The 16890-nt window shown below is 38.7% G+C and overlaps 1 protein-coding gene across 1 annotated transcript; it reads left to right on the top strand.

Annotated features, from left to right (window-relative positions):
• The first annotated feature begins 450 nt into the window (after window positions 1-450).
• On the top strand, window positions 451-13319 carry LOC136246269 (uncharacterized). Its single transcript, XM_066037681.1, has 4 exons — window positions 451-583; window positions 7075-7134; window positions 10532-11215; window positions 12503-13319. Exons 1-4 carry the CDS (start codon window positions 493-495, stop codon window positions 13195-13197), a joined length of 1530 nt encoding a protein of 509 aa, XP_065893753.1. The 5' UTR covers window positions 451-492; the 3' UTR covers window positions 13198-13319.
• The last annotated feature ends 3571 nt before the right edge of the window (window positions 13320-16890 follow it).

The following is a 16890-nucleotide window of genomic DNA, read 5'->3' as shown; positions in this document are numbered from 1 at the left end:
AGAGCATTGGACGATCTTCAATGGTCCCTTTTGGACTATATCACGAGGGTGATGATGTGTTGTCTTTAATTAAGAACACGTGATCCGAACACGTGATTTTCAAAATTATTTCATTTGAAAAAAAATGCAGTCGGTCGGGCCCGCGCAACATAAGATCAAGTAGGTACAGCGGATTTCTCTTGCGTTCGAATTTTGCGTAGCCCGGATTGTGCACGTGCCAGGCTTTGAAAGTGAGGGCACGTGCACAATACGGAATACGAAGATTCGAACGCAAGAGAAATCCGCTGTATGGCCTTAATAGCGTTTCGAGTACCGGCAGTACCGGCGCAATGTTCAAACGGACAGATACGTAATCCACAGTAATGCAAACCTTTCACCCTTGGTTGAGTCCTGCGTATTAGCTACGCCTTTGTTTGATTTATCATTTAAAGGTTAAAGGCGTAAAGGTCAACCAAAGGTGAAAGGTCAAAACGTGATAGCCGTACGAAGCTCATGTTCTCTTTGTTTGTCGCGGAATTGACTCAGAAGAATCATCTGTGCCTGAGATCCAGATACCTTTTTTGTTCATTGTTGGATTCCTATGGTAAGTCAGTCCATGTCGCTCCACAGGTTAGAGATCTAGTCTTGCGCGCCCAATCGGGCGCGTGAAACTATTAAACACCATGCTGCACGTTTTGTATGGGACCTTGGAGAATTCATAGGGATAGTATACTCCCGCATCTGTTTATACTGCTAGTTCTAAAAGTCCACTGTATTCCGTGTTTTTTCGCATGCTGTATAAGTGTAGTAAAAATGTCAGCTCACGTGCATGTCATGGTGCTTAACTGCTGTCAGTTGGAAAAAAATAGGCTTTTTCCAAAAAAATTCTCATTTCTACTCTTACATTTTCAAGTACTGTTTCCTATGATGCCACTGTTTTTGATAGATTCAATAAAACTTCTAATTATCGAGGTGCAGTGATCAGGTTACTAGGTCATTAATAAAGTAATATTTCCACTCTTCTTAGAAAACCAACTGAGAATTTTGTAAGTAGCATAAATGAAATCCATTCATAGCATTATATTCATACCTGCCAGTTTTACTGTAATATTTTCTTTCTGGATTACACAAACCATTGATCTTCATTTGTTGCCATACTTAAGGTTACAGGATACTGTAAACCCGCATGTACACTATAAATTATTTTTCATAATTTAGGGTTTTGATTTTTCTTACTCTAGTGTTACCAAAATATTTCTTATTATGACATGGAACTCAAATGTTGTCATGGAAACATGAGTTGTCCGCATGCCAATTAGTGAAAACTATGAACCGAAAATCAGACCAATGAGAACTTACTAATAATTTTAAGGTTTGAAGAACATCACTTGTGAGGGACTGACAAGAGGATTTGTGAATAATGTATATAATTGCTGAAATAGCTGAAATATGGTTGCCTAAAGCAAAACACTGAGGTCACACAGAGGAGGTACGACACGCACACATGAGCGCATATGTTTTGTACAGGGAAGCTATTTCGTGGGGATAACAATGAAAAATACGTGCTGATCGAACTCTTTTCTTATGCTTAATTCAGCTGTGCAGTCTACCCCATTCTATCCCAGTAGTTCAGTTTCGACATACACAGCCTATTGGAGGAACCATCACGTGATGAATAACTAACTGTACGAAATCAAGCCAAGCAGCAAGTTGGGAAGTGAAAATCAACTGCACAAGTGTCTAAGTAGCTTTGCAGTTCATCAAATCTTGTCTACGGATTGATTTTCCGCAATTTTACCATTTGAAGAATGCAATTACTGCGAATTCTTTTCAATAGCACTTAATTCGTGTCGTACCTCCTCTGGAGGTCACAAAATTAGTTTTTAAATTCATATCACAAGCACTAGAAACATCATTTTTAACAAATGGCTCTGTCAGGACCTAGACAAGAAGCCAAACAAGTAGTTTGTTTGTACAAAATGTTAACAACTTGTTTGGCAGTCCTGATTTTTGGTTGGTGCGCCAGTTGCTAAGTGTGTTGTTTCTTTGTTATCTTGTACTGTTACATGTATTTTCTTTGTACCTTGTACCTGTCCAGTCAGCACACTACTATTCTCCCAACAATATAAGCTTGTTACCAGCTGATACACAACACAACAACACCAAGCCCATCGCCTTTATTATGTAATAAAAATATCACTATCTGGTAACCTTAAAAATGTTAAAATCTAGTAATGATTCTACATGTAGCATGCAACACATGCACAGTTTGCACCCAACACAGACTGTTCTATATAATGATCATGGCGTGTGCTTGAAATGAATCTTGAAATGATCCCTCTAATCAGTGACTAAATCATATAATGGTGACAGGAGTAAAACACAATAGTGTGTTACAAGTACTCACCGATGTTTTCATAACCACCCTCCCACAATCCTTGGTACTGCATGGAATTGGTACTCATAAAGGCGAGTAATTCACATTGTCAGATTAGACACTTCGTGTGTGTATTTTTTTGCTGTATAGTGTCATTGTTCTGCTATCAATGTATGAGCAATGATGGAATCCAGACAAATGATGCCACTTTCACTACCTCCCCCTGCCCCCTCGAAATACATGACCCACAAGTGGCTGAGAATTGGAAATGTTTTAAGAAAGCATGGACTAACTAAACTCTGGCCATTAAACTTGAGAAAGATGAATAAATTCAAGCCACAACTTTGCTAACAGTAATTGGTGAGGAAGCAAGCAACATGTTGTTACTTTCAACTAGGCCCACGAAGGAGATGAAGCAAAGATCAAACCAGTGCTAACCAAGTTTGCTACTTACTGTCAACCAAGGAAGAGCATTCCTTTCAAACACCATTATTTTAACCACCGTGCTCAAGAACCTGGTGAGACTTATGAACAGTACTGGATGGCCTTGCACAAAATAGCCAACAAATGTGATTTTTGCAACGTTACCCCTGAAGAGATGCTTAGAGACTGGCTTGTAGATGATAAGGCACAGTACCGCCCAGAGTTAACGTTATACTTGCAAGCAGTTGACACTTGTGTAGCCCTTTGTTGACCCGCAAGTTTCTTTGACATGTGTGCGCTAGCTAACTCACCACGTGTAGCCACGACATGCGAGCTCCCTCAGGTGGCTGCTTCAGTAACTGCATACCTTTGCACATGACATATTCCAGTCATGTTTTGTGTCAAGTCGTGGCCTGGATTTGATCACTCGCAAGGGATTTCTAATGTTTCCTCTGAGTGGTGCTGTACTTAACATCCTGCTTCAGAGTCCAGATTTACACTTGCAAGGACGGATGAACTATGCCGTGCTTCAGAAACTATGAACGAGCAGAAGAAAACTATCAGCAATGACCCAGATTCAGTAAAAGTTATTGCATCATACAAAGCCTAATGTACACTTCAAACTGGAATAGGAGACAGTGTGAAGCAAGCTACTGTTGAAGAAAGCAAGTCTGGAGTGTGAGACTGTTTATACTGTAGCTGACAGCATGCATATTACGAATGAGATCTGTGCCCAGCCTTGGCAAGACATGTGACAAGTGTCATAAACTCAATCACTTTGTTAAAAATGTTGCAGTGGGAAAGATGTCAAAGCTGTGGAAGGGCATGATGATCTTTGGGATCAAGGCAAAAATGTAAAGTTGCATTCTTCTTGAGATCCACCACCATTGAACTAATCCATTGGGTTGGTTCTGTTACAGGGATGATTATGTCTGCCCATCTAAAATTCTCTTAAGGTGCCACAGGGACACACCTTAATGCGTGTTGTACTGGTATGACCTGTTCCGCCAGCCATCCTAATATGGTACTCTCCATTAAGCTTGCCAATGCCGCTGCCATAAGCTGCTGGAAGTATTTCACCAGTTGTTCAATAGACGAGACGGTTGCACTGTAAATTGCGCATGCTACTGTGTGGCATGTCTGTGTGTTGTTTAATTTGTCATTATACACAATTACTTTCATGCTAAGCTTTATAGTCTAACAATGGCCAGACAGATGGACTGTCAATGAGCTTACAGTCTATTGTGCGTTTGACACCAAGTCATTGTACTTGTAAACCTGCTCTGCCTACCACTGGACGTTTGGTCCACCATACACTGTTATATGTGGGTTGGGGTCAGACTGTCATCTCCAGTAACTCTTTTGTACTGTACAACAGGCAATACATTGAACATGTCCCTTTGAATTAACCTGTAGTGTCAGATATTGTGGGATATCTGTGCAAGAAACAGTTCATCTCTGTCTTCGTCTGTCATGCCTGTGTCAACTGCCTTAGTGTCCATTGGTGTGTCTGCATGTGGTGCCTACATCATCATCTTAATGCTGCAATTCAAAGGTATACCAACAATAAGCGACATTGCTACCGGTCTACGTGGTGCCAAGGTATTCACAGTGCTTGATGTGAGGAGTAGTTTTTTGGTATGTACAGCTGAATGAACCATCATCTTATTTGACAACTTTTCATACACCATTTGGCCAATACAGATGAAAAAGAATGGCTTTGGAATTAGTTCGGCCCCAGAGATCTTTTAAAGAAGAATGCATGAGCTAGTTGAAGGTCTAACAGGGGTAGCAGATGACTTCATAGTAGTGGGACAATAAAGTACCAATAAAGCAGCAGCACAATGTCTCTATTGGACCATTTGTGTGTGGATGATCCCCCTCTGCCATAGGTAGTCACCTACCTGACAATAATATTCATTTGAGTTGGTTCAGATGATAGGCTCATGATTCTGCATGAGCAAGATTGGGAATATTGAGACCATTTATTTTAATAAAGATTTAGGGGTAGCTTGCCATTAAAATGACTTGCTGCAGAATGGTCAGCCGGTAGCCTATTCTTCTAGGGGTTTAACTAAAGCAGAGACAAGGTATGCACAAATTGAGCAAGAGCTACTGGCCATAGTGTTCTTGGGTTTGGCAAGTTGTAATGACTTGATAACATTTATCTTGGATCATTTTCCCAATATTTAGTCAGATAATATTATGTATGCAGTACTTATACCATGGCTATGAGGGATTAGCCTGATATATGTATGCCCAAGCCTGAAGGTGTCATATATATCAGGTAAATCTTAAGTGGCCATTCGCTTGGACTTGCTCATCTGATAGGTGAAAAGACAGACTTACATTCATCTGGTGACATTGCTTTAGTCTACCCAGCTGCATAATTGGGATCTGGTACTTGGCATGCATGGTATCAACTTGGGAAGCAAATACCTTACAGGCTTACTGTATGTATATGTAACCCAGTCTGGGAAAACCAGTCGTATCGCCTATTTAAAAGTATCCAGAAATGCCAGTTTTAAGTAACTTGCTAATGGTTGAAGCTACGTATGTGTACCAAATGTTCACACGTTTTACACCAATTTCTTATCTTTCAGAGCATCCACTGTGCAAGTAGCCAACAGCTAAGTTTCCTGCCATTTTAGATAGTTCTTAAACTGAGGTTGACCATACCAGGCGAGCTCCAAAAAGGGAGGGAAGGCTGTTAAAAAATTTGACAGAGAAGACGTAACGATGAATTAGGTCAAGTTATGGGCCATTCAGGTCTCAAAACTGGCTAAAATGAAAGCACATTTACAGCACAGGTCTTTATTCAATACCACGGTGCTGTACAGCCACATACAGCAAATCCTAGGTTGGCCAGAGCTCCTATAGGGCCGCAGACTGCTTGTACAGATCACCACTGTGCTTGGAAGTGTATCAGGGGTTTGATCCCCAGACTAGGAGCAGCCAGTTTCCTCCCTTATCCTAACAGCTTTCTTCTGGTAGGTTAGCTAGGCCAAGTCACTAGGATAGATACTATGTGAAAATTTTTCACAAACTTCTGAAATAAACATGGTAAAAAGATGTATCCACAGAAAAGAATTGTACACGTTTAATCATTTTTGTACACAGTGAAACAAGGCTCATATTTTTAAAACCTATGTATCATCAGATTCACTTGTTCATAGATAATAATAATAATAATTATTTTGTTTTGTGTTGGTATGTACATAATAGTTAGACATTGAAACACAGGGTTCTGCAGAATTTAGAAACCTGAAAGGCCCTGTGTTATAGTGCACGAGTGAAGCGAGGGTGCTACTACAGGGCCTGAAGGTTTCTAAATTCCGTAGAACCCTGTGTTTCGATGTCTAACTAATTTAGACCACAGCTCACTGTTTGTGCCTTTGCTGCTGCTTGTTGTGCCTTCACAGTTGCTTGTAACATGAGAAATGTAGTATTCTTGAGTAGAAAAAGCCCCTTTCAACTTGTAACAGCACTTGCTTTCCAGTCAAATGCCATTGCACTGCCAATGTTATAGGCACGTAATTGCCGTGTTTTGTATCGCCCTAGAGACAGGGATCTATTGAGACGTAAACAAGGTATCTACAGGATTTAGATACCTGTACGTAGCCAATGAAATTCGAGTATTTCACCATGCTATGGTCTAAACATGAGTTATGGGCACTTGTTTATGATGCAGTAAAGATCATTCTATGGTTGAGATAAACAGTTCAAGGGCTTTACAAGGCTACAAAAGAATTTGTCAGATTGCGTGTTTGCATAACAAGGGTCAATAAAGGGCATGCGTAGGTGAGTGCAAGCAACTTATGGAGTAGACATGCACTACTGGTTTTTGCAATCACATATGTAGCATCAATTTTATTTATTGTGATTTGTCTTGTTTGTAATAATTTTTTTTGTCATATGGTTATTGTACACTTATGAAATTTACCAGTTTGCTTTTATTTTTAATTATTAAGGTTTTGCAGCACAACTGCTGAATGTCTGCAGGACACGGACACTTGGTCCTACAGCCTGTTTAAAAATGTTATATTAAGTATGCTTGAAAGGGTATGGAAAGGAATAATCCATGACTGTACCTGGGCAGCCTGGAACCTGCAACCATCCAATAAATGCTAGAAAGCTTAGTTCTCTGCATGGTAGATATGCTAGGATATGCCACTAATTTGTCATGGTTATTGAGGTTCTTTCATATATATGTATTTCACCAAATTTAATGCCTTACTAATGCATATAATGTAGTACTGTGCTACTGACAGTTATATTCTAATGTGTTGTTTCAGATTATCAAATGATTTTTGAATCAATCTTAGCATTCCAATTAATAATGAGTTACTTTGGAGGTAAGTAATTGAAATCGTATGTTATATGGGATATAATTTTGGTGAGTCGAAATTTAGATATGTACGTGTCTTCTTTTCTGATTAGAATTATGCCAGCATAATAGGTGACCAAAAGTATCAAGCATAATGCCAGCATAATAGGGACGATTTTCAAAACTTCAATTAAAATGTGCAATGCGTGAACTTGAAAGAAAGCAAGTAATGGATACAACACATATCAGTACTCCTGAAAACATATATTATGACGATCAACTGTTTTTGGTTGGTAATTTAAACATTGAAGAAGTAAGATCGAGATACTCTAATAGAACAGTCAGTTGCACTAATACAGCAGTCAGGAAAGGCTGATATGATATACACTAATAAAACAGTCAATTCTTGTACATGCATAAATTTAATGCATAATTGTTCATAGGTGGTGAAGAGGGCTAGGGGGCTGAAGCCCCCCACAGTCTGCTGATGGGGGCTTACCCCTTCCCCCTCCCCCCTCAGAATGATATCTCACCAAAATTATCCTTCTAAGAGTGGGGCTGATAACCATGAAAAAGATTGATAAACTGCTCAAATTATAGAACAGTCAAAACACTTCATAAAATGTGTTCCTAAAAGTAGTCTTAAAATGAAAAAAAAACCAAAAGTGGGATTCAAACCATTGACCTCTTACTTGCACCATATGTCTTCAGGTGTGTAAAGGCTATTTTGTACTGCTTATAAATGCGGTATGTTTATTATCCCTGTAGTAAAAGTCAACTGCAATCACCTGTTTTAAATACTTTTGACTAAGAAATTGGCGTTTTGCTTCAAAATTGCACCAATGGCTAGAGCTTCTGGGGGGACGCCAGTGGCGTAGCTACAATTGAGGCAACCGAGGCAGCTGCCTCAGTAAAAAATGCTCAACAATTCAGGCTGAGCAGCCTGAGTTTTCAGTGGCACCCGTAATTTTCTATTCAAACATTTACTACTATATACTAATTAAGACGGCATTACTGTACCACACATAATAGAATCTATATGGCTGTAGTGCTAAGCAGGACCAGAGCCCATGGTGACAAAGTCCGGCATTGGCTGGATCACTTTCAGCTACTTGATTTTGTATCACAAAGGTCGAGATACTCTAATAGAGTACTCTAATGGAGCATCCAGTACAGATTATAGCCACTGTTCTCATTACACTGCTTGATCTGAATCATCTTTCATTTATGTTAATTGTCTTTAAATTACTTTTCAAAATTTCCAAAGCGTCAACTGCATGGCATTGCATTGATCTACTGACTTGCATTAGCAATTACAATAAAAAATAGCTTCCACATGCCATTTCAAAGTATACATTTTCAAAATTTTCTTTGAGGGAGCATACCCTCATTTTCCTAGCTTGACATGTAGCTGTATATCAGATAATTTCAGACTTAAATATCACATCAGATCAATATAAAGTATAGTGTGCATGACTATGACCTCTGTTGCAGTCCATGATGGTCTGACCAGGTACTTGTTTAAAAGATTGATATACTCTAATAGAGTGGTCACATCTAGATACTCTAATAGAGCAGTCACAGTATTCTTCAGAGGAGCAGTGTAGCAAGGTAAGGATATATGGTTGGTGAGGGGTAGCCATTGTCGTTGTCAGCATGTAATAACCTTTTTTTTTCTTTCTTTTTTTTTTGTCATTGATTGCCGCTTGGGTGAAGTTGTGATTCAGAGTGGAAACCTCCTTGCCCCTGGGGGCCCACTTTAAATCTTTGTCCTGGGCCCCTTAATTTCTCTGGGCGGCCCTGGGCCTGACCTTTACCGGAGTAAATCAGCTTTTTGTGCTGAGTGCAATTAAACTAGTCTAATAATTGAAGCATGATATACTGTAGCATGAACTAAGCTGGAGCATTACTTATGACATGTAGAAAATGCTCAGTCTTCTGAAACAGTTTCTTCCATCTAACCAGTCAACCTGCAAATGCCAAATTTGAAAGTGTTTGTGAATCAGTTGCATCAGGCTCTCTTAATTAGGTCAATTTATAAATTTTGCCTTGGTAAAATTTATTTCCTGGCTATGCCACTGGATGCACCTCCTGTTCTATACTTTGGTCAGCCCCCTCTCACATTATCTACTTGATTGTGAACATACTATACTTGATTTTTGAGCACTGCTCTAAAATCATAATAGATAAAAAGTTTGAGCTGTCATAAACATTTGGACCACTTATCTTGGTTTCCCAGGTCAAACACAGTGTTGGACCCCCCAGAAAAAGATGAAAAGATATGTGGGCCCCTCTGAAATATTTTTCCCCTTATTATTAACACTATTTGTGACTGGATTTTGGAAAAACGATCCAAGTCATACATTAGAAATTTCAAGATAAATGGTTTTAAAGAATTCAAGTCAGCATAGCTCTCCAAAATAAAGCACGCATATGCACAAGATGCATCAATCTATATACCTTTCAGGCCACTTCCAGTACTTGTAGCTGCTTGTAAAGTTTCCCACCAAATAAGATAGAAAATCTGAGCAGTTGGACAAGTGAAGTAGCATCACGAGTGCTCACAAAGGGGTGGTGGGTGGGAGGTGGTGGGGTGGGCAAGGGTTAGACCTCAAAATGGAGGTAGACCGCGATTGGAGTCCAGAGACGAGATTACAAGGCTGTGCTGGCTCCTTAGTGACTGATATGTAGCAAAATCCACAGAAAAATGCCTGGCCAACATTATCAGGCTGTCCACCTGTAAACCACTGGTTCTTGCCAAGCCAGGTCCTTCACAAGGCCTAAAACGACCACTCAAGCTCTACACACCACCAGAAAAGACGCCTGTTGAAACCAGCCTCGAGTAGTTTGAGTGGTACCAAGTGTCAAATCTACTAGTACAATAGTGTAGCTATCCACTGGAGGTGTTAGTTTGATTTTGCCTGATGTGCGATTTGGATCGTGTTTGTAAAATCTGGTCACATTTTTAAGAGTTGTACCGATAATTGGATCGGTAATCGGTAGAAGCTGATAGCTGTTTTTACCATAATCAAAAATTGGTTGTAATGCATGGGGTAGGTAAAAAAACAGTGGACTCGGGGACCAAGGACCTGGGACCAGGTGACTCACAGAAATCCAAGACTTCTTGCAACTTTTTACTTCACAGTATTCTATACTTGTACTAGGTACCTATGCAAGTAGTCTTGCATGGCCAATCCACTTTTTTGCCCCCTCACAGCATCTCACACAATGTTTACACCAATTAGAAAAATATTTCATAAGGGTCAAAATATTTCAAGAAAAAGTGGACTGAGGGTTCACCTTTTGGGGGGTCCTAATATATTATTATACATCTTTTTAGTCTGCATTAGCACAGTTAATAATTTGTTGTAGTTTCTATGTCCTGTTGTTTGGATTCATTTTGATTTTATTATTATCTGCTACAGGTCTTATAGAAAATGATGGTCCACCCACTTTTAATCATGAGCAGTGTATACTAAAGGAAGATGTATTGTGTAAACGTGGATCACTTGGTAGGATGCTTAAAGTATTCATTTATTATGTCTCAACTGTGAAGTGTACGACTGGTGAGATAAAAGGAAAATTGGAGAAGCGCATTTATAACTTCTCAAGTCATCTAATCACCTATGGGTTTGATGTGAGGGTAGACTTGTTCTGTGACCAGTCAAGAAGTTTTGACAGAGCTGCTTGGAGTGATCACGAACTGTCACAAGCCAACTGGGTGATCTTTGTCTGCTCCAGGTCATCATATGAATTATTACAACTCTCAAACAGTTCAGAACAGTCTGTTGCTTATACCTCTTGTCTAGACAGAGAAATGTTAAACAATATCACTGTACTGAGAAAAATACTTTACAATCGGCTTTCAGTTGATATCTCTACCAGAGTCATTCCAGTAATTTTATTGGAGGAAGATAACAACATTGCTTTTGTTCCACCTTCACTACAGGATCCTCACAATATTCTCTGTATCTTTGAGGATACGCCATTTGATTATGAAAAACTTGATGGTCATTTTGAGAGGTTGATTTGTCGAATGGCTGGCATCAACAGGATAGCAATAAATAATTCTGGACAAAACAGAGGATATATCAAGCTGCCTTCAAAATGTATGCTTCGTACAAGTGTGTTTGCAATAAGTAGTGTCCCACATTTTGTATGTTATATTGATAGAATAGTTTTTAAAAACTACCACGTGCCAGCTGTGGGTGCAAGCCTGAACAGGTATGTTCATGTGGTGGGTAAGAGTGCTTACCTAGAGGGATGCAATTTGTACATAGCTTTCCTTGTATGTAATTAGCTTCACAAGTAGGTTCAGTATAGATAAATGCCATGTCTAGTAGTCCTCCATACGCTATAGTCAGACCAACACTTTTATCAAAATGTGAATACAAGCTCCTAACTGGACAAGTATATAAACATGTTTGCTTGCCTAAATCATTCATGCTGCATGGATATTTTAATTCCTCTTATCTTACTCGTATTGAAGCCTTTTTTGATAAACAATTCCAGCATTTAAAAGGACTTATAGCACTACTAAATTTTTGGGCAGTTGGCTCATGTAACAGGAGTTATTAATAGGGAACAATGGCAGTGAACCAAATATATAAAATTGAATGTTACACAGTATTGCCATACTATTGCGCTACTGCAGGACTGGCTTCAATTACTATAGCATAATCATTATGACTGAATTAGCGAAAAAGTGTCTTACACTCACGTAAAATTTTCTGAACTTGGAAGACCAAACTTATTCTCCAAGAAACATACAAACCTGAAATTTTCTCTATCCATTTAGGTATGCTGGTGCTCACTACTGGTTACATTTCAAATCAGAAGTTATGAATTGTAAAGTGAACATATGTGGAAGACCTCTTTTTGCAACTTTGGTCACATATTTATATAATTCAACTTTCTGCCCATGTTGTGTACAGCTTTCCTTTAGATGTACATGTCATGGTGGTTCCACATGTCAGCAGGTTGTTTCAGCTTGCACATTAAATTAGCAATCGTGAAATAGTTACTGTAAGTACATCTCTTAGTGTTAGCTGTACAATTTGTGCTACTTTAATGGACAAAAGTATGAAGCTGATGAGTATTTCTTAACATTCATTTAAGTCATTTTCAATTGCTAGAAATCTACTAGCCACAAAAAACAACAACCAAGTGTAAGAATTAAGTACAGTCAGAATAACCCGAACATGACACTATCATAGTTGACTAATGCTCCAACGCTATAGCGCAGTAGATTATTTAATAAGATTTTTAACTACTAAAAGTATAATGTACCTTCGTTTAGTTAAATGTCTACTATTGTTGTGTACTATATTACTTTTTGGAAATATACAATCATGCTGTATGTATATTACATATGCTATGCATTTTTATATACACAGTTCCTGAAAAACTAGAAATTAGAAGAAACGGGGAAAGGCGCAATGATATACACACTACTTTCAGGCGTGCAGCAGAAAGTGTTGCAGTGCTACCAACAAATCTCCAAAATTCTCCAAAAATATTCTATCATCAACATCATCCACCACAGCAAAGTGTGTCCCCCAATTACACGTCATCACACCAGACAGGACACTATGGGAATCATACACGTCACTCTACGAATGAAATGATGCAGCAGTATCCATCTCAAACACACCCATACTCCAGTGTACCATATTCCAGGAATGGTTATGTCACTACAAATGAATCTTATCATCGTCCGTATAGCTATACCCAAGATCCTCATGCAATTGATTCTTCAAATAAAATGTCTTCAGCACAGCTGAACATTGCTCCCAGTCTCTCTGATCATAATGTACCAGCCAATAGTCCTATTATATGGGAGTTGTCACAGGAGGTAAAGGAGTGGAAATTTCTTGCAAGAAATTTGGATTTGGAAGAAAGAGTAATTGAGGAAATAGACCAATACACAATCCCTAACAAAATGAGAGATAAATCATTACGAGTATTCACAGAGTGGGTGAACAGTGTTTCAAGACCAACATGGAAGGCACTGGGAGAAGCCTTACTTGAAGCTGAATATATATTACTTTATGAGAAGTTGCTTGAACTAGTGAAAAATCGTACTATTTAATTATAGCATATGTACTGTACTTGTGTTGCTTAATGCTCAGGGAGGGATTTTTCCAAAGGGGCTAAGCTGTACAAGGATATAGGTATGTAATATTTTGCAGTGCTAAGGGTATTATAAATGTAGAGGTCAAGTGATAAGATTCATCTACCATCTCTTCCAAGGAAACTTTTGAAAATTATTGACAGCATTTTCAGTAGATTTTTTAGACCAACAATAGTTTGCTTTTGCAACTGATTCTAATGATCTTTTCATCTGTAGTTTGATAGCTACCAAGAATTTTACTAGCTGTATACCGTCATACAGTACCATAGTACTGTTTATTAGGTATCAGGATTTTCTGGCCAAAAATATCACCTTAACTCACAATACCTTCATGGCATCTTGGCAGTACTAGTGAGGTAGAATCAAGTCCATAGATGTCTACGAAGTAACCAAAAATGAAGTTGCTACAATTAGCTGACTAGCTGCTAATGTTTTAAGGCAACATGCATAACTCAACAACCGCTAAGGCTATTGGCCTGATTTTTTACTGTTAGACGTTACTTTAGTCCAACTGATGCGGTATGCATGGGAGTTTTAAAGTTGGATTAGGGATCAAAGAAAGACTGAATTAGGGATTAAAATGTCCACTAGATATCTACAGATATAGGCAACTTCTTTGTTTCACTACTTTTTAGCTACGCATCACCTTAATTATTTCACTACTTTTGTTCTCTTTGATCTCTAATCCAACTTTAAAATTCCTCATTTTCCTTCTTAATGAATTAGCCATCTTCAACTATGGATATGCAACTCACATGCAATTGAACCATTTCTTGAATTCTTGAGGAAAAAGAGGCAGCCCTTTTCTGGAGCAGTATTAAAATAGGTATTATAATAGCTTTATAGTAGTTATACAGGTGTAATTTGTGTACTGTGTCTATAAGAGGTAATTCATAATTAAAATATGGCTATTTAATGTTTAAAGGTGAATTGTATTGTTTTAAAGTGTTGGTTAGCATAATTTGGCTAGAATTGACACTGAAATCAACCAAATTCAGCCATCTAGCAACAGAGCTTATTATCTTTACCACACTACTGCCATAAACACCATTACCCTAATGGAACCTGTTGTTGTAAAGTTTGCAACATTAATCCAGAAAGGAACTGACAGTATTCTACTGTACCACATGTACAGATTCTAGTTATTAGGCACACGGTACCTGTTAAAAACGTACAGTGTACTTGTGCTATTCAAGCTCTTCCAGATAGGGTGAGCTTGTCCAAAAAATAAGAGTAAGAAAATCTTTAATGGCAAGACACACTGAAGGATTTATATAGTAGCTAGTGTAGGATTCGATTGTGGGTTGAGTTTTGTGTAACAATGTAATGATTTTTTGTTGTAATTCTGTGTTATTTCTTGTCCAAAAACAGAAAGCATCATCAAGACACACGGTAGTGTGTCGTGCGGCCCAAGAAGCCGGCGCGCAACCCCGTGAGTATATTGACAGGAAGAAAGAAAACGCAATTTTCGCACCTCCGTAGCTCTGTGCTGCCTTGATGAAACAAGACAAATTTTGCTGTGTACATTCCCTTCAACTTCAGTACTCCACATTCCCAATTTGAGCGAAATCGCTTCAGGCATTCCTGAGATATGCGACTTCAAAAATTGGCTTAGTTTCTTCGTTTTTTTTTCTTCTTATTTTTCTTCCTCTTTTCGCACACTTACAAAAACTGCTATAAAACGCGAACGCGTTATCCGATTGCCTTGAAATTTGGCACACAGAAGGGGGGTATAAAGGCGCATCTCTGTACCAACTTTGGCTGGAATACCATAAATAGGCAAAGAGTTAAGAGCGATTATGCACGAATAATAACACCAATATGTTGTCACGCCTACAGGGTAAACCGCGTATGGGAAGAAGCTGAACATCGGTGGGTGAATAGGTTAACTATTGAACCTCAAACCTTTTGTGGTTTGAAAGAAATCGAGCTAAAAACCAGGAAGATACAACGAAAAAACCAACAGTGTGTAACAATTACGCAATCGAGATTAGCTAATAAAAAACGACTGCTTTCCACGCCTACCAGATAAACCGCTTGGGGTAATGCTTTGAAAATCGCTGTACAGATGGAGTTATCATCTTAGAAAGGCTCTTCAATGGTGTAGAAGAATCAGACTTAAAGCCACGGAGTTATAACACGAAATCCAACTTGGTGTAGCAAGTGCGAGATCGAGATACTCTAATAGAGCAGTCATCCTAATAGAGCAGTCACCCTGAACAGAATTCAAGAGATCAGTTAGAAATAAGTAACCTGTATAGAGATCAGCTACAAACAAATCACCCTGTAGAGAGTTCAGCTACAAACAATTCACCCTGTTCAGACATCAGTTAGAAGAAGTTTTCTTGTAGAGAGTTCAGTTACAAACAAATCACCCTGTTGAAAGATCAGCTAGAAGATGTCACCTTATAGATAGTTCAGTTACAAAGAAACCACCATGTAGAGAATTCAGCTACAAACTAGTGACCCTGTAGATACATCAGCTAGAAGAAGTTACCTTGTAGAGAGTTCAGCTACAAAGAAACCATTCTGTAAAGAGCTCAGCTGCAAGCAAATCACCTATACAGAATTCAGCTACAAACAAATCACCCTATAGAGAGATCAGCTAGAAGAAGTTACCTTGTAGATAGTTCAGCTACAAACAAATCATCCTGTAGAGAGATCAGCTAGAAGAAGTTACCTTGTAGATAGTTCAGCTACAAACAATTCACCCTGTACAGAGCTCAGTTAAAAGAGGTTTCCTTGTAGAGAGTTCAGCTACAGACAAATCACCCTGTAGAGAGATCAGTTAGAAGAAGTTACCTTGTAGATAGTTCAGCTACAAACAATTCACCCTGTAAAGAGATCAGCTAGAAGAAGTTACCTTGTAGAGAGTTCAGCTACAAAGAAACCATCATGTAGAGAATTCAGCCGCAAACAAATCATGTATAGAGAGTTCAGCTACAAACAAATCTCCCTGTAGAGAGATCAGCTAGAAGAAGTTTCCTTGTAGAGAGTTCTGCTACAAACAAATCACCCTGTAGAAGATCAGCTAGAAGAAATCACCTTGTAGAGAGTTCAGCTTCAAAGAAACAATCATGTGAGAGTTCAGGTACAAACAAATTGTCCTGTAGAGAGATCAGCTAGAAGAAGTTACCTTGTAGAGAGTTCAGCTACAAAGAAACCATCATGTAGGTAGTTCAGGTACAAACAAATCACCCTGTAGAAAGATCAGCTATAGAAGAAATCACCTTGTAGAGAGTTCAGCTACAAAGAAGCTATCATGTAGAGAGTTCAACTACAAACAAATCACCCTGTATAAAGATCAGCTATAGAAGAAATCACCTTGTAGAGAGTTCAGCTACAAAGAAACCATCATGTAGAGAGTTCAGCTACAAACAAATCACCTGTAGAGAATTCAGCTAGAAACAAGTCACCCTGTAGAGAGATCAGCTAGAAACAAGTCACCTTGTAGAGAGTTCAGCTAGAAGAAGTCACGTTGTAGAGAGTTCAGCTACAAAGAAACCACCATTTAGAGAGTTCAGCTGCAAACAAATCACCCAGTAGAAAGTTCAGCTATGAACAGATCACCCTGTTGAGAGTTCAGTTAGAAACAAGGAATCCTGTAGAGAAATCACCTAGAAGTATCGCCTTGTAGAGAGTTCAGCTACA

The sequence above is a fragment of the Dysidea avara genome, chromosome 2 (assembly GCF_963678975.1).
Source record: "Dysidea avara chromosome 2, odDysAvar1.4, whole genome shotgun sequence".
Taxonomy (NCBI): Eukaryota; Metazoa; Porifera; class Demospongiae; order Dictyoceratida; family Dysideidae; genus Dysidea; species Dysidea avara.
This window is presented reverse-complemented; position numbering and strand designations above follow the sequence as displayed.

Coding starts and splice junctions, on each gene's coding strand:
- LOC136246269 (XM_066037681.1), top strand. CDS start 493: ATGTTCTCTTTGTTTGTCGCGGAATTGACTCAGAAGAATCATCTGTGC. Junction 584..7,074: donor TTCATTGTTGGATTCCTATG/GTAAGTCAGTCC, acceptor GTGTTGTTTCAG/ATTATCAAATGATTTTTGAA. Junction 11,216..12,502: donor TATCAAGCTGCCTTCAAAAT/GTATGCTTCGTA, acceptor TTATATACACAG/TTCCTGAAAAACTAGAAATT.